Source organism: Bufo gargarizans, chromosome 3 (assembly GCF_014858855.1).
Source record: "Bufo gargarizans isolate SCDJY-AF-19 chromosome 3, ASM1485885v1, whole genome shotgun sequence".
In the NCBI taxonomy this organism is placed as follows: Eukaryota; Metazoa; Chordata; class Amphibia; order Anura; family Bufonidae; genus Bufo; species Bufo gargarizans.
Window position 1 is genome coordinate 351,236,688 of NC_058082.1, and position 18,887 is coordinate 351,255,574.

Below are 18,887 nucleotides of genomic sequence, written 5' to 3' on the forward strand. Positions count from 1 at the left end.
CCGAACAGGACCTAGAGACCATAGGAGACAATTGTCTCAAGTTTGTGCTCTACATGGAGCTAAGGATGTCACTCCATGTTAAAGACTGTCTGGATGTTGTGGCTATAACACAGACAATTTTTAATACAGATGTGAATAAGCACTTATTTATGCTATGAGAATACCTGTTTCCTATGACTTTCTTTTGTATTTATTTGTTTGTCTGTGGTATTTGCTTCTATGACTTTTTGTGACTGCTTTACACTTATCTAATCTAACTTGTAACTTTAGGCATGCCTCTGCAGATTTGTGTCAGAATTTCATATCTGTGCCAGCAATGTTCTCTCCTTTCTTTAATGTACTTAGACTGGAGAACTTCCTAGTTTGCCAAACTGGTTCACGAACATCTTTGGGATAATAAAATGCTGTGGGTGACCCCATGTGGGCAAAAATAAAATAGCTCTCAGCTTCAGTGATACAACAATTCTGCAGATTTTTATTGATGCCTTTTAAATACAGTTAGTCTTGTTATTTGTCCGCATACTGGTAAAATAAAGTTTTGTTATATTCATAGAAATGTTAATTATGTATTTGAAATAATATAATTGATTTTGTGCATATTCTAGGATCTGGCTGTGGAAGGGACAAAAAAACACCGAAACTTCAAGTTAACTCAGGAAGAATGGATCTTAAGGGAGCAGCAGCTGAAGAGGGAACACAGAAGAAAAAAAAGAAACCTTTAGTGCCACCATCTCCACGCCCTCCCCGGTCATTGTTTTGTTTAGGCCTTCAAAATCGGTTCAGAAAAGGCTGCATAAGTATTGTAGAATGGAAGTATCCTTTCATAAGTGAAATATTTAGAGATTATAAATAATGCAGACCTTTACTTTGTATTAGGGTTTTGGGACAGAATCAATTGTGCAAAAAATAAGGCCTCTTGCACACAACCGTATGCCCTCCGAGACATACGGTCTGTGAGCGGGCCATATGTCCCGGGAACGGCATTGATCATGTGCACGGGAGCACACAGCATCATAGATTACAATTATGCTGTGGATGTCGGTCCGCCCGCGTGGCTATTGTCCTGCACTCATATGATCTTATGAGTGCGGGACAATAGTCCCACGGGCGGCCTGATGTGCACAGCATCATTGTAATCTATGATGCTGTGTGCTCCTGTGGGCACGATCAATGCGACTCCAGGACATATGGCCCGCTCACGGAGTGTATGTCTTGGAGGGCATACGGTTGTGTGCAAGAGGCCTAAAGAAACAAATGGTGCAGTAACCTAAGGAAGCTTCAAGATTACAGAAGCCGTAGTATGCAATTGACAATGCAATTACCATACTCACTGTTAAACATAGGGAATAGTTAAGAAGAAAGACAAAGAAGGGTAGATGTGTTAGTGTAGTAGGTAGTTTCTCAGTGCCAAATAATGCCCTAGTGAAAGGAGAAGAGTGAGAAACAAAATCTCTGTAGGGAATCCTCTGATCCAGGCATTGTATATTCAGGAACATTGGCTAGCAGGGTATACTGTTCCCCAAATAATTCAAAATACCTCCCCGTCAGTAGACAAACAAATACCACAGTAAAATGCAAATTACCTCCCCTGCAGTGCCAAACAAATACCACAGTGCAGCACAAAATACACTCATACAAGTATATAATGCTCCCAGATAAAAAAAAATTGGATTGCTGCAAACCTTGGTATGCAATTATGAATCAGGCAGATATGTAAACAGTTACAGATTTGATCTCATTAGACATTGGGTCTTACCACAAGATGTTGTAAAAATGCTTACCCCTAAACACTATATAAAGGTTCTCAGAGGATTCTTTTGGGTAGTGTACCTTTTGGTGAGAGATCAGGATGAGAGAGCAGGAAGGCAATTTGAACAACTTGACTGTTGCAATACCCGTTACATTTCCTGCCATTGACAACTAAAGAACGTTGTCTTCATTTGCAGCAGTGTCATGAAATGTGATATCATGAATCTGAATTACTAATGATGAAACGGTAGCATCTTAAGCGACAAATCCAGGTTCTAATTGGGATTCAGTGACAGTCAGGTTCGAGTATGGAGGCCTCGTGAGTGATGAGCGTTTCAACCCTGCCTTTGCTATAAAGCGACATACTGCCCCAACTGCTGGTGTGATGAGGGAGCCATTGCGTACTAAAGTCGATCAACCCCTGGTAGTGATATTAGGGACACTAATAGCTCAGCAATATGTGCAGGACATGTGTTGCCTCTCATGGCAGAGCCATGCCCAACTATATCTATTTTTGTATCCAGGCTAGAGATGGGCCAACAGGGTACTCCTTTCAGTTGTACAGTTTTTCCCAATAAATCTATCCTTTTACTCTAATATTGTAATCACATATATCATCAGCACATTTACACGCATAAAGTTTCATTCAATTCCAACAAGTGCCTCTTTAGCAGTACCAAAAATGCCAAAATGGAGCACAATACATTCCCAGTATGCCACAGTGCAGAACAAAATATTTGCCCAGGACTCCAAATACCACAGTTCAGCTCAAAATATGTCTGTAGAAACACCAAACAAATGCCATGGTACAGCACAAAATTTGTCTCCAGGAGTGTCAAACGGATACCACTTTTGCAGCACAAAATATCTCCCCAGTGGTGCCAAATGAATAGCGCAGTGCAGTACTACTAGAAAAAGCAATGTCCCTCTTCCTTTCTTGCCCCCCTCTTAAGTATCCACTAATATTTTGTATTCATTCATTTAAAAAAAAAATAATGTATGCAGTTTGTCATAAATTGATATTATTTTATACTTCCTTATCTATAACAGATGGGGGGCAATTGTTGTTCTTTTGATATGTTGTTTTAGATGTATATTTCTATTTGTGTATTCTGTAACTTATTCCCTTTGACTCCTTTGGCACCAGACCATTTGAAATTATTATTCTTCTCACAATTTTTGCTAATTGTGTGGCACTAGCAATCTATTTACCAATGCCGGAGGATGATACAAATGCAACAAATGTTGTCTTGGTAATGACATTTCAGTTTTCTGTCATGTACAATGCATTTTTTTGTTTTTATTTTGCACGTAATTGATTTCATACACATTGCTAGTCATACACATAGCAGGATGGAGGCTGTTAAGTTTATATATGTGATTTTATTGAGCTGAATAGTATTTTTTTATCCTCTACTAGGAATTAATTCACAAAACCTAAGGGCTGTTTCAAACGAGCGGATGCCGTGCGTGTCATCCACAGTGTGAATGAGAGCCAAGCCGCGCTCTGGACAGCAGAGACACAGACCATTAACATGATTAATAATGCTCTTTGCCTCTCAGATCAGAGAGAGGCAAAGAGCATTATCAATTATGTTAATGCTCCGTGTCTCTGCTGTCCAGAGCGGGGTTTGGCATTATTTCACGCAGCAGATTCCACACACGGCATCCGCTCGTGTGAAACAGCCCTAAGCTTTGTCCTGACATGAGGATGAAACCTTGTCTTTTCATAGGATTTCTGCATGGAACTTTGCAATAGGGTAAACGCAGGCTGGAACCACCCCCACCAAATCTGACAACAGTTTTCTATTCTTTTACTGTCCGTCAAGTTGATAGGAGTGAAGCTTTGGCATCCTGGCAGAGTAAATGATTTTCATCGCCATTGTAAATATTGCCAGTTTCTTAGGGTTCTGTGGTCAGTCGAAACATGTGAGGTACAAATGTTTTTTCTGCATTATGGTCATTGGAAAGCTTGCCTTCGTACATAGCATTGTCAGTTCCTCTCTGGTGAATGTGCATTCGGCAGATTTTGTTTAAAATATGCCTGCCTTTAAAAATCAGTCCCATCCATTTAAATGGAGTCATTTTGGTGGCTAAATGGCTCAGAAATTTCTGTGGCAAATCTGCCATGTGTGAATCCACCCATTTAAATTTTACCTGTATTTAACCTGTATCCCCATCAAGGCATGCATACAATTGATTGGCACAATACAGTGGTTGCCACATATAATCTAGGTGAACAGGATCTATGTTCCTCCTGTTGACAGATAAAAGGAAAGAAAATTTTTCCTTTTAAGATGCAGCCCACAAAATATATGGGATCCTATTTATGAAGGGTAGATACACCGTGCAGTTGCTTTTATGTCTGTTCATACAAATTAAGGGGCCTATATACACTGTAATAATGCACACAACTTCGGTTTTATTGCTTGCAAATCTATTAGCTACGTACTTGTCTTGGAAAAAGAAACAAATATTCAGTACAGAAGCTGGGAACCTACAGTACATTTAGATGGATGGTTTAGATGGCTGGACCACTGATTGATTTAATTTAAACTCAGTGATTTGCAAATCTTACAATCAAAATTTAACATACCATAAGATCTTTAGGTCCCTTTCACACGAGCAAGTTTTCCGCGTGGGTGCAATGTGTGACGTGAACGCATAGCACCTGCACTGAAGCCTGACCCATTCATTTCAATGGGTCTGTGTACATGAGCGTTGTTTTTCACGCATCAGTTCTGCGTTGCGTGAAAATCGCAGCATGTTCTATATTCAGCGTTTTTCACACAGCCCTGGCCCCATAGAAGTGAATGGGGCTGCGTGAAAAACGCATTGCATCCACAAGCAAGTGCGGGTGCGATGCGTTTTTCACTGATGGTTGCTAAGAGATGTTGTTTGTAAACATTCAGTTTTTTATCACGCATCAAAACGCATTGCACCCGCGCGGAAAAAACTGAACAACTAAACGCAACCACAGACAAAACTGACTGAACTTGCTTGCAAAATAGTGCAAGTTTCACTGAACGCACTCTGAACGCATCCGGCCCCAATCCGCAACGCCCGTGTGAAACCAGCCTTAATCTACATTTGGACTGTATATCACAATTAGTTGAATCATATACTTTATTGGACTATGGAAAAGCATCTTTAGGCACAATTGCCATTGAAGCAGCAATCTTAAAGTGTACCTAAACTTTCATAATTCAGTACTATATGTGATAATAGTGAACTTTGTAATATATTTTATTAAAGAAAAGCCTGACTGATCAAATCCATACGCAAAAGTTTTTACACTGGAGAGACGCAGGTGCAGCATCCAGTGAGTGATTTATTTTACCTCAGAGCTGGATAATTGTGCACCTGATGGTCCAACTCTGGGGAGAGATAAATCACCTGATAGTAGCTGCAGCCGCTTCTAGTCTCTGTCTGGCTCTGCAGCTCGTCCTCCTTCCCTCATCTTAGATTTTAATGGCTGTGTACAGACTTCAGCCTCATGCACATGACCGTTGCGGTCTGCAAATCGCGGATCCGCCAAACACTGATGGTGTGTGTGTTCCTTTCCGCAATTTGCGGAACGGCATGGACATCCATTGATATAACTGCCTAAACGAGGACAAGAATAGGACAGGTTATATCTTTTTTGCTGACCACGGAACGGAGCAACAGATGCAGACAGCACACGGAGTGCTGTCCACATCTTTTGTGGCCCCATTGAAGTGAATGGGTCCGCATCCGAGCTGCCAAAACTGTGGCTCGGATGCGGACCAAAACAACGGCCATGTGCATGAGGCCTTCTGTGTATGAATTTGCTCAGAGACTGAACAGAAGAGGGGCATAGGAGGGAAATAAATGCAGAAGCAGGAATTTTTCTTTTATAAAATATGGCACAAAGTTCACTGCTATTGTCTACACTACTGAATTATGAAAGATAAAATATAAGCTTAGGTACGCTTTAATAGGGCAAAATGGCACAACACAACAAAAACACTTTTTTCTATGTGCAGTTAAATTACTATGTAGAAAGTAAATTAAAATCTGTATGGGGGTAATACATCAGATTGAAAATACATGAAAAATCCAGCTGATATGTACTCATACCCCATAGTGCGGACAAAACACTTGACCTCAGTATAAGCATTGTGCGGCAAAAATGCTGCACATGTGGTGGGAGTGCAAGAGGATACAGACAATAAGTTTTTGCTCTAACTTCCAGCCTTAAGGTCAAAGAAATATCCCCAAATCAAGATACAGCACTTCTGAACATTGGTCTAAGGCTTCATGCACAAGACCATATTTTGTTTCCGTGTCCGATCCGTTTTTTTTGCGGATAGGATGTGGACCCATTTATTTCAATGGGTCCGCAAAAAACGCGGACAGCCCACCAGACCAGACACTGCACCAGAATTCTGGTAGAAAGGTAAGCCAACCAATAGTTAGAAGTTAGATAAAAGTGTCTGTCCCTGCACCAGATTTATCATCCAGCCTGAGCCAAGTTTACATCATCTGTACGTTTAGTAAATCTGCTCCATATTATTATTATTATTATTATTATTATTATTATTATTATGAATAATGGTTGGAAAGGAGAGTAGAGAGAGACAAAAACAAAATGTCTGGGAATTACAAGTAGACGCTAATATGGAATGATATTATGTATTATAAAAGCTTGCTTTAAACAATAGGTCATTTTCTGACAATCCTTTTTACCATTATTTACAGGAGAAAGTTGAATATATATTTCTGTTTATTTTCACAATTGAAGCATTTTTGAAGATTGTAGCATATGGACTCATATTACATACAGATGCTTATCTTCGCAATGGCTGGAATATCCTTGACTTCACAATTGTGTCTGTAGGGTAAGTAATTATTAGTATTCACTCCAATCATTTGTTGTGCCTTTTACATTTTTCATTGTCCTCTCATTGCATGGAGACAATTTCCATGGTAATATTTAAATCATCATTTAGACAATCTACTTTTCTTTGTGCTTCCAATCTAAGAGCTATAACTTTTGTGTATATTTTTGTGTCAATGTAGTTGTATAAAATTCCACCATTGGTTCTTAGTGTTTACTTTTTGCCTTTTACTATATGGTAAAAGTATCATATTAGTCTACTTTCACACTCGCGTTTTGTCTTTCCATTTGTGAGATCTGTTCAGGGCTCCCAAGTGGTCCAAAACGGATCAGTTTGCATTCTAATGCATTCAGAATTTAAAAGGATCCGCTCAGTTTGCATTAGTTAGCATCAGTTCAGTCTCCATTCCGTTTTGGAGAAGGACACTAAAATGCTGCTTGCAGCATTTTGGTGTCTGTCTGATGAAACTGAGCCAAACGGATCCATCCTGGCACACAATGTAAGTCAATGGGCACACAATCTGGCACAATAGAAAACGGATCCGTAATGCATTGACTGTCAATGGTGTTCAAGACTGATCCGTCTTGGCTATGTTAAACATAATACAAACGTATCCATTCTGAACGGATGCAGACGGTTGTATTATCTCAACGGATCTGTTAATGACGGATCTGCACAAAACACGAGTGTGAAAGTAGGCTTAAATGTATTATATGGGTGAGAACAATTACAAATATACCGAATATACTCTTTTTTATACATTTTTTACTAGTGTAGTAGTGCGGCTCCTTTCAGAGGACATATTTTTCTATGGATGAAGGAACAAAATTGGGAGGAGAATTTTTGTTGAAAATGTATAGAACTTAAAGGGATTTTGTCACCATTGAAAAAACCCTTAATTTATAGTAATTGCTGGATAGCTCAAAAGACATATAAAAAGCCATTGATAGAAAAGTTAAATAAAATGGAATAAACTTGAAAAACCTGAAAAGTCAACTTCTTAAAAAATATTATGTAACTCCTTAAGACTGTTCTATTTTCGGCCATCAGAACCAAGAAATTTCCTTATTTTTCCATTGACAAAGGTGTATGAGGAGTTGTTTTTTTGCAAAACAAGTTTAAATGTTTATTGAGGCTATGTTGGTTACATATATTTGATTTACTTTATTATTTATAATGAACTTCAATTCTGCCATTGATAATTTTTATCCTTTTTTTCCAGCTCATGCCCCATACGGTAAAAATTATGTATCTTTATTCTATAGGTCCATAGGATTATGGATATACCTTTCTTATATTTTAGTATGTTTGCAGAATAAAAGCATGTTATATTGAAAAACGCATATTTTTTTTTTCTGTCAACATGAAGGCTTGTTTTTGCAGGTTAGACGGCAGTATATTATGGCACTATTTTGGGGTATGTGTAATTTGTATGATCTTTATATTTTAAGTGGGAATTAAGGAAAAAAGTGCAGGGAAATACAGGGACTTTTTCTATATTATTAAACATTATAGATCTTATTCTAGAAGCTGCAATCCTTTTAACACTTATATCAGGGGCGTGGCTAGGGTCTAAGATCCGGGGCCCAAGCCCCAATGCATATGGCCCAATTCTCTTACCCTGGTTTCACACCTAAGCGTTTCTCAAACGCGCGTTTCTATGCGCGTTTTTGTCGCGCGTTTTTATGCGCGTTTTTTGTAATAGTAAACGCGCGTTTGACGCGCGTTTGGGTGATTGACAGCAGTGTTATCCAAAGAGTCTATGGCCCAAACGCGCGTCAAACGCGCCAAAAAAAGCTCCTGTACTTGTTTGAGCGTCAGGCGTTTTACAGCGCGTTCAAACGCGCTGTAAAACGCGAAAATGAGAACCAGCCCCATAGGGAAGCATTGGTTTTCATGTGTTGCGCGTTTTACAGCGCGTAGGAACGCGCTGTAAAACGCTCAAGTGTGAACCCAGGGTAAGGCTACTTTCACACTAGCGTTCGATCGGATCCGTTCTGAACGGATCCGATCATATTAATGCAGACGGAGGCTCCGTTCAGAACGGATCCATCTGCATTATATTGGCAAAAAAAAAGCTAGTGTGAAATTAGCCTGAGCGGATCCGTCCAGACTTTTACATTGAAAGTCAATGGGGGACGGATCCGTTTGAAGATTGAGCCATATTGTGGCATCTTCAAACGGATCCGTCCCCATTGACTTACATTGTAAGTCTAGACGGATCCGCACGCCTCCGCACGGCCAGGCGGACACCCGAACGCTGCAAGCAGCGTTCAGGTGTCCGCCTGCTGAGCGGAGCGGAGGCTGAACGCCGCCAGACTGATGCAGTCTGAGCGGATCCGCATCCATTCAGACTGCATCAGGGCTGGACGGAAGCGTTCGGGTCCGCTCGTGAGCCCCTTCAAACGGAGCTCACGAGCGGACAGCCGAACGCTAGTGTGAAACTAGCCTAAGTCGGTCAACTGCTGCCCCTCACCCCCCATTCTCCCCTTCCCCAACCCTGGCAACTACAAGCACTGAAGACATTTTACATTACTTGTTATACAGCTATACAGCAGCACATACCTTTCATATCCAGGGCCTCCCAGGTGATGTCTCCTCTGATGTAGATCTTCTCTGTCATCTCATCATCTTCTCCATTCAGTCCGGACAACTTCTCTCAGCTGCACCTCGTCTGTGTAGAGTGTGACACACAGACATCTTAGCTTCCTCACTTTTCTGTACCCCCAAATACTATCCAGAAGAAAAGTGCCATACAGATAATCTTCCCCATAGTAATACTGCTCCTCGTAGTCCCACCAATAGTAATTCCCTTCTAGAATGCCCTCATTAGTAATACAGCCCTCAACAGTGTCCCCAACTGTTTTAGTTCTACCCAAGAGTGCCCCCATTAGTAGGAGAGTGCCCCCATTAGTATTAATAATGCCCTTACAGAGCTCCCAGTAGAAATACCCCCCCCCCATTGTTCCCCCAGTGGTATTAAAGCTCTCTACAGACCCCTCAGTAGTAATAAGGCCCCCATAGTGTTCTTAGTAGAAATAATGCAGATCTATAATTCCCTCCTATAGAGTTCCCAGTAGTAATACGAACGCCTAATGTCCCCTGGATTTAAAATGCCACCACAGTGCCCCCAGTATTTATAATGCCCCCTACTGTTATAATGCCCCGACAGTGCCCCCACTTCTGTTATAATGTTTGCCCTGAAGCACCCCCAATATTTATAATGCCCCCTGCAGTGCCCCCTGTAGTTATATTCCTCTGTTTACTGTTTAGAACTTATAATTCCTCAGCCCCTCCACCATACTGTCCCATGTAAATAACATTATTTCTCTCCTCTGCCATAGAGTCCCATCTAAATACCATCACACCATCTCTCCAGCCCCCTCACAAAATACAGTCCCATGTAAATAACATCCCTCTCTATCTACAACCCCCTCCAAAATACAGTTTCATGTAAATAAAATCACACCATCTCTCCTGCCGCCTTCAACATACAGCCCCATATAAATAACATTACCCCTCAATATTCAGTCCCATGTAAATAACATCACTCCCTCCCCAAGACACCTTCAACATACAGTCCCATGTAAATAAAATCACCCTTCCCCAGGCACCTCCAACATGCAGTCCCATCAGACTGAATAATCTACACCACGCTTCTTCCCAAGATTTCTCTTCATTGCTGAGTCATCTCCTGCACTGGTCACATTTGTAACAGCCCGTAACCGGTTTGTCTAACCACGTTCTGGGTGCAGGAGGCCCTACAAAGTGGCTTTTCACAACTTTGTCCCGTATACTCATTCCCCCCTGTAGGTTATTAATAATTGGCAAACCCCAAAAGCGCATCAGCGCCTTCTGATTCTCAGGAAGCTCCCAATCAAGCACAGCGCGGACCTTCTCAGGGTCCATGCGAAAACCAGAAGCGGAGAAAAGAAAACCCAGAAATTAAATTTCTGGAACCGCAAACACACATTTTTCCAGTTTAGCGTACAATTTATTCTCCCGCAGAATGAGCAAGACCTGACGTGGGTGGTCCTTATGAGTTTTGAAATCAGGAGAAAAAATCACAATGTCATCTAGATACACTAGTGCAAATTTCCCCATTACATGATAAAAAATGCTGTTTACAAAATGTTGGAAAATGGCTGGAGCATTCATCAAACCAAAACCAAACCGAAATGACCCTCAGGGGTATTGAAGGCCGTCTTCCACTCGTCTCTGACCCTGACCCTGACCAGGTTGTATGCCCCTCTTAAATCCAACTTAGAAAAAAACTTTAGCTCCAACAATCTGGTTAAACAGGTCCGGGATCAGAGGAAGCGGATAAGGGTCACAAATTGTGATGCTGTTCAGCTCCCTGAAATCCAGACATGATCTTAAAGAACCATCTTTTTTCTTAACAAAAAATAACCCAGAGGCAACAGGTGACTTCGAGGGTCGGATGTGTCCCTTTCTCAGACTCTTTCAGGTTGGGAGAGATTGTATAAACGATATTTAGGCAGCTTGGCGCCTGGGATGAGATTAATAGGGCAATCGTACTCCCGATGAGGGGGCAGCTCCTGGACACCACTCTCTGAAAGCACATCCGAAAATTGAGAGAGAAAAGATGGTACAGTCTTGGTGGAAACCTCTGAAAGAGACGCCGAGAGGCACTTCTCTGTGCAAAAGTCACTCCAACCATTTATTTGCCTTGATTGCCAATCAATGGTGGGGTTATGTTTAGTGAGCCAGGGTAGCCCCAACACTAGAGGAGTAGGAAATCCTCTTAGGATGAAACATGACACATGCTCAACATGCGCATCACCCAAAGTCAAATGGATATTGTGAACTATGCCCTTTAAGGATTTTTGAGAAAGTGGAGCGGAATCGATAGCAAAAACAGGTATATCCTTTTCCAAAGTGCATACTGGGAAACCATGTGTTATAACAAATTGACTATCAATGAGATTGACAGCTGCTCCACTATCTATAAAAATCTCACAAACAATGTTCTTGCTCTCTAGCGCCACCCTGGCATGTAGGACAAAACAGGAACTACAAGCAAATAGAAAACTATCAATTTCCGCATTAAGCTTGCCAATAGTAACAGATGGAATGTTTTTAGAGGATTTTTTTCCTTTTGTTTCTTTATTACCCTAAAAAAAAACTCCCTGAATCTCCTAGAAGGGCAAACATTTTCCAAATGATTTATACCTCCACAACAGAAACAAACCCTCCTCGGAGAGCTGAATCCTCTATTATTAGAGGCAAGCAAACCCAGCTGCATGGGCTCCTCAGAGGGGATTGAGAGAGACTGAGACCCCTGCGCACTGAATGAGACAGCCACACTGTCCTTGTACTGAATATGACAGGAAGGAGTGATCTCTCCTCTCTCTCTAAGACGCCTGTAATATACGAAAAGCCTGAGACATGGCAGACTCTAAGGAGGCAGGTCTCTCATGAAAGGCAAATGCATCTTTTAATCCATCAGAAAGACCTGGATCAGAGGAAGCGGACTTTGGAGTGCAGCATCATTCCAACCAGAATCAGCTGCCCATCTCCCAAATTCTGAACAGTATATCTCTGCGGACTGTTTACCCTGGCACAAAAGACGCAGTCTAGATTCAGCCAGAGCAATACGATCCGGATCATCATACAGTACAGACCAAAAGTTTGGACACACCTTCTCATTCAAAGAGTTTTCTTTATTTTCATGACTATGAAAATTGTAGATTCACACTACACAATTGGTATCACTGTCTTAAAAGTAGAGAAATTCTAATATAGAAAATTGCACAATTTTCTGTACATTTTGGATTTTTTCATGAAAACAAATTTGACTCAAATTCACCACTAACATGAAGTACGAAGTGTCACAAGAAAACAATCTCAGAATCGCTTATAAGTAAAAGCGTTCCAAAGGCTTTACCACGTTTAAAAATGATACCAGTTGCAAATACAAAGTAGACATTTGGTGTTAGTTTTTTACTAATTTGTGCGGAAAAACTACTTTATTTGTCTTAGGCCTAGTTTACACTTCAGTTATTTGCTCAGTTATTTCCATCAGTTATTGTGAGCCCAAACCATTAGTGGAGCCTACTCAGCTATAACTTATATTGGAAACATTTCCTCCAGTCCTGTGTTTTTGACCCACACCTGGTTTGGACTCACAATAACTGATAGAAATAACTGCCCAAATAACTGAGGTGGGACCTAGGCTTTACAAGCAGAAATATTCCAATTTTGGCCTGGTCTGCAGATCATGGCATCAGCCCTGCTGGTTGGTCAGGAAGTCTTGTACAGATGATTACCGCTGAAGTCCTCCCCTGGACAGCCGTAGTCGAGCAGCAAGGCCTTGTTCAGCATGGCAGACCAGTGGTTGAAGCTTTTTCTTGTTGGGTGACAGTCAATTCAATGAAAACTGTGTCTTACCATACCTGGTTTCATTGACTTGAGCAGCCCCTGGACTTTTCTGAGGTTGCCAGTCCCAGCTCTGTTTAACAGAAACGTATTCCATGTCAGAGAAAGCAGTTGATTTGGTGGTTTCCTCTCCACCCCTGTATCAAATGGATTAAATAAACAAACAAATGTCCTTGAACTTTTGCTGGTCCAACACTGTATTTAAATAACTATTTCTAATGGTACCATAGAGGTCATCTGCCAAAGCAAAATAAACTGGTAAACTAGTTTAATTATATGTATTATAAGATTAATATTAATAATATTATTTTACTAATAATATATATGTATTTTTTTTCTTCATACTTCAACACATTAAACAATAGCAATGCACATCTATCTTTTTCAAAGTAAACCTTTTAACCAATTATAATCTTAAAAAAACACAACACCATTAATATAATTTTATTCATGACCCTTCTTAAGATACCCAATGCTGTTTGGTGTTACTCTGCATTTATTACCCTTTGGCATTTTGGTTTACAGAAGTACCTAGCTTTTCTTAATGTGGAAATTAATAGACAGTTTTTTTTCTTGAAGGAACACAGGACTTTTCGTCTTGCATGGGGATGTCTTGTAATTAGGGGATGGGCACAAGGGCTGTCTTTGTGTCTGTCACATCCACCCTGTCCTCTTCCCTCCCTTTTAATTCATCTAAGTCCACACCTTCCAATGGGATGGTGTGATCCTCCCTCTTTCAGTCAGTCTATTCTCATATGTTCATGAGGACAGATCTCAGGTATTAGCACAACATTTAACATATAACACCTAACTACAAACATCGAAACGAACAGGTCTGACAATACAGACATGAACACATGAAGGGCCCGTGAGAAACGTTTCATAGAATTCAATGAAAAAATCTAGAGCTCAATAAAAAATGTTGGCACCCATAAAAACCTAAAATCTTCCAAGGAAAATAAAAAAAAATTGAAATCTCTAATGCTCAATATATATATATATGTTCCTCATCCAGGGATGATCTCCCTGCAGCTGTTTTTTTGTCAGTGGTTTGGCCATCGGTGTTGATGTGGTACATGGAAGTGTCCCCTTTCAACACCTGTGGCCTCCTGGTTCGGTATCCCCCTCGGCAGGGTGGGATCCCTATCCATCTACTGACACATGTAGGAGACCCCTACTACAGCTATTTACCTGATGTGTATGATATTAGGTACAGCGTACACCAGTATATTATACGAATACATAGGGCAACTTGCCCTCAACCAAGATGGCGATGTCTGGCTGATACCACAGAACGCATGCGTCTGCACCATGACTCATAGGATGACGTCCTTCTGGACATGCGCATTGAAGAGACAGAGACGCCAAACCAACATTATAGTCTATGTGGGCGCTATTGCTTCATTGGGCGCTATTTCTGTGATCCGCATCCCTCCTCATATCACTGTTTTTATTATGATCTTCACTGGCATTATCTTCACATAAAAGGAACTCTCTTCCGAGAATATAGATTATATGACACATGTCATTTGATGCACATGCACTTTGGATTTTTTTATAACAGATGTATGTAATTGGATGTTAATTGCAACTTCTATTTGATTGGTTTCACATTAATGAAATGTCTTTTATATGCCCGCACTTTCACTGTTTCCATGCTTGAGGAAGGCTCTAGTGAGCCGAAACGTCGCAATCATTTATTTCACGTTTATTTTGGAGTGCATTCCGGATTCTTTCGCCTCTACAATACTCAGGGTATTGCCGCTGCCCCATGCCGGATAGAGCACCCATATCTAGGTTGATGCTCCCGCTGGATCTTCTCTTTTCTATATACAGACGTGGACAAAATTGTTGGTACCCTTTGGTCAATGAAAGAAAAAGTCACAATGGTCACAGAAATAACTTTAATCTGACAAAAGTAATAATAAATTAAAATTCTATAAATGTTAACCAATGAAAGTCAGACATTGTTTTTCAACCATGCTTCAACAGAATTATGTAAAAAAATAAACTCATGAAACAGGCATGGACAAAAATGATGGTACCCCTAACTTAATATTTTGTTGCGCAACCTTTTGAGGCAATCACTGCAATCAAACGCTTCCTGTAACTGTCAATGAGACATCTGCACCTCTCAGCAGGTATTTTGGCCCACTCCTCATGAGTCATGAGCAAACTGCTCCAGTTGTGTCCGGTTTGAAGGGTGCCTTTTCCAGACTGCATGTTTCAGCTCCTTCCAAAGATGCTCAATAGGATTGAGGTCAGGGCTCATAGAAGGCCACTTTAGAATAGTCCAATTTTTTCCTCTTAGCCATTCTTGGGTGTTTTTAGCGGTGTGTTTTGGGTCATTGTCCTGTTGCAAGACCCATGACCTGCGACTGAGACCAAGCTTTCTGACACTGGCTAGTACATTTCTCTCTAGAATTCCTTGATAGTCTTGAGATTTCATTGTACCCTGCACAGATTCAAGACACCCTGTGCCAGACGCAGCAAAGCAGCCCCAGAACATAACAGAGCCTCCTCCATGTTTCACAGTAGGGACAGTGTTCTTTTCTTGATATGCTTCATTTTTTCGTCTGTGAACATACAGCTGATGTGCCTTGGCAAAAACTTCGATTTTTGTCTCATCTGTCCACAGGACATTCTCCCAGAAGCTTTGTGGCTTGTCAACATGTAGTTTGGCATATTCCAGTCTTGCTTTTTTATGATTCGTTTTCAACAATGGTGTCCTCCTTGGTCGTCTCCCATGTAGTCCACTTTGGCTCAAACAACGACGGATGGTGCGATCTGACACTGATGTTCCTTGAGCATGAAGTTCACCTTGAATCTCTTTAGAAGTCTTTCTAGGCTCTTTTGTTACCATTCGGATTATCCGTCTCTTAGATTTGTCATCAATTTTCCTCCTGCGGCCACGTCCAGGGAGGTTGGCTACAGTCCCATGGATCTTAAACTTATGAATAATATGTGCAACTGTACTCACAGGAACATCTAGTTGCTTGGAGATGGTCTTATAGCCTTTACCTTTAACATGCTTGTCTATAATTTTCTTTCTGATCTCTTGAGACAGCTCTTTCCTTTGCTTCCTCTGGTCCATGTCGAGTGTGGTACACACCATATCACCAAACAACACAGTGATTACCTGGAGCCATATATATAGGCCCAATGGCTGATTACAAGGTTGTAGACACCTGTGATGCTAATTAGTGGACACACCTTGAATTAACATGTCCCTTTGGTCACATTATGTTCTGTGTTTTCTAGGGGTACCATCATTTTTGTCCATGCCTGTTTCATGAGTTTATTTTTTTACATAATTCTGTTGAAGCATGGTTGAAAAACAATGTCTGACTTTCATTGGTTAACATTTATAGAATTTTAATTTATTATTACTTTTGTCAGATTAAAGTTATTTCTGTGACCATTGTGACTTTTTCTTTCATTGACCAAAGGGTACCAACAATTTTGTCCACGTCTGTATATATATATATATATATATATACACAAATATAGTACCCATACACATTCACATTTTCATTTATTCATTTCTTGCTGCAGCATCATTTATTCATATTCACACACAGCTTATAACCATACCCTTATTCCTGGAGTATAGACTGCACACACAGCCCTGCTAAGCATCCATTAGTCTTCACAACTTCACACATATTCAACTCGAACAACTTAAAGCCACATTCATTCACATTCCACTGAATGAGTTGACACTCAGCTACACAGTTTTTCTTTCTTCTTCTGATATTTCTGAAACTATATAGTCACACAGTTTTCCTGGATACAGATACACACCACACCCAGAATTGCTGATAATCTCTGTTGCTGTTATGCCATTCTTTCCAATGCCTTCTGGTCTTCAATCTGTGATGAATTCAAGTCTTATAACAAGACAGCATACAAGTTATAACAATCATTTTAAATTGGTGGTGCATGTATATAATAAGTTTCCTTTTAGGCTGGGTTCCCACATTACAATTAGCTGCTTAGGAAAGAAGAAAGAAAAATTATTAATCTTCACCTTTCTGTGTCTTGTAAAAGGTATTACACATATTACATAATTTACTAAATACATTCTATACTCTTTTGTTTTACGCCTCAAACCCCCTCCCTTATTCATAGTCACTTTTGCATTGCCAACATCTCTTATCTAAGGAATATGTATGACTTAGCAAACTATATGTCTCTTAAGTCTTCTCTGTTAAGGCTGGGGGATGGAATCAACCCACCACACCAGTCAGCCCCCTTTCCTCACTCTTATCTCTCAAGGATTCATCCAACTTTCCTGAGACTTCAGCAAGGGAGAGAAACAGACTAGACAGTCTATGGGGATGGGGAAATAAAATACCACTATCTGTTTGTCTATATCCCTAATAGAGATGTCGCGAACATGAAATTTTCAGTTTGCGAACGGCGAACTCGAATTTCCTCAAATGTTTGCGAACCACCATAGACTTCAATAGGCAGGCGAATTTTAAAACCCACAGGGACTCTTTCTAGCTACAGTAGTGATGGAAAAGTTGTTTCAAGGGGACTAACACCTGGAATGTGGCATGCCGGATGGTGATCCATGGCAAAACTCCCATGGAAAATTACATAGTTGACGCAGAGTTGGGTTTTAATCCATAAAGGGCATAAATCACCTAACAATCCTAAAATTTTTTGAACAATGTGGTTTAAAACATCCAGTGCATGTATACGATCAGGAATGATGTTGTATCGATCAGGTAGTGTAAGGGTTACACCCGCTTCATAGACATTGACAGACCAAACTCCCCTTTTAATGCACCGCAAACAGTCCATTTGCCCAACCACAAACTCCCCATTTGCACAAGGTTGGATACCAAGCTAGCCATGTCCCGTTGATGTCATTGAAGGTTTCTTCCTCCACCTAGCCACGTACAACACCAAGGGTCCCGAAAGGTGAATTGAATAGATTTTTCGAACGGGGAGATGGTTAAAAAAAACGCTGGCTCCCTCCCCTTTGTTTGAATCCACGGTCACTGCATCTGCGCTGTGCAATTTACTCTCACACCCAATATGAGTGTTATTTTCTGTAGTTCTCTTCTCATCAGTTTAATCCCTGTTACGTCCCTTATCAGGACGTGTATTGAAGGGATTTTAGACAACCGCAAACAGTTGTCAAAAGTTGACAAACTCCTTGCAGAAATGTGATTTATCTGTGTGCGTCCTTCTTGTTACTTCCAATTTGGAGCACTGCGCGTGCGCCGTGCAATGTACTCTGCCATACGGTATGAGTGGTGTGTTAACTAGTACTATTCTTATAAGTTTAATCCCTGTTACGTCCCCTATCCAGGGACTTGTGTTGAATTGATTTTAGGAACCGGGAGATGGAAAAAGCAGCTTGGTCGGTCCTCTTACTCCCAAGTTGGGGCACTGCGCGTGCACAGAGCAATGTGCTGTGACACCCTATATAAGTGGTGTTTTAACTAGTACTAGTCCTATCAGTTTAATCCCTGTTACGTCCCATATCAGGGAGTGCCTTTTGTGAAAAAAAATTGAGGCCGGGTACCTTCAACTGCCTTCACAGTGACAGACCAAACTCTGATACACCAAACTGAATTGATTTTATGAACCGGGAGATGGAAAAAGCAGCTTGGTCGGTCCTCTTACTCCCAAGTTGGGGCACTGCGCGTGCACGGAGCAATGTGCTGTGACACCCAATATGCGTGGTGTCTTATTTAGTACTATTCCTATCAGTTTAATCCCTGTTACGTCCCCTATCCGGGGACGTGTGTCGAATTGATTAACCATTGTCGAATTAACGAACCATTAACGACAATTTAGTTCTGAGCTCTGTACTTGCTTTGTATTGGAATAGATGGGGATTTTTTTTTAATTGTCTGC

At 40.8% G+C, this 18,887-nt stretch overlaps 1 protein-coding gene across 4 annotated transcripts in view; it reads left to right on the top strand.

Annotated features, from left to right (window-relative positions):
• CACNA1S (calcium voltage-gated channel subunit alpha1 S) overlaps nt 1-18,887 on the top strand; it is a 1,015,758-nt gene that overhangs the window by 163,564 nt on the left and 833,307 nt on the right. For all 4 annotated transcript variants that reach the window (XM_044287793.1, XM_044287791.1, XM_044287794.1 and 1 more), the window contains exons 2-4: nt 606-813; nt 2,897-3,002; nt 6,472-6,611. In XM_044287793.1, the coding sequence (XP_044143728.1) occupies nt 662-813; nt 2,897-3,002; nt 6,472-6,611 (398 nt within the window). In that variant the 5' untranslated portion in view covers nt 606-661. The remainder of the gene's footprint in view (nt 1-605; nt 814-2,896; nt 3,003-6,471; nt 6,612-18,887) is intronic.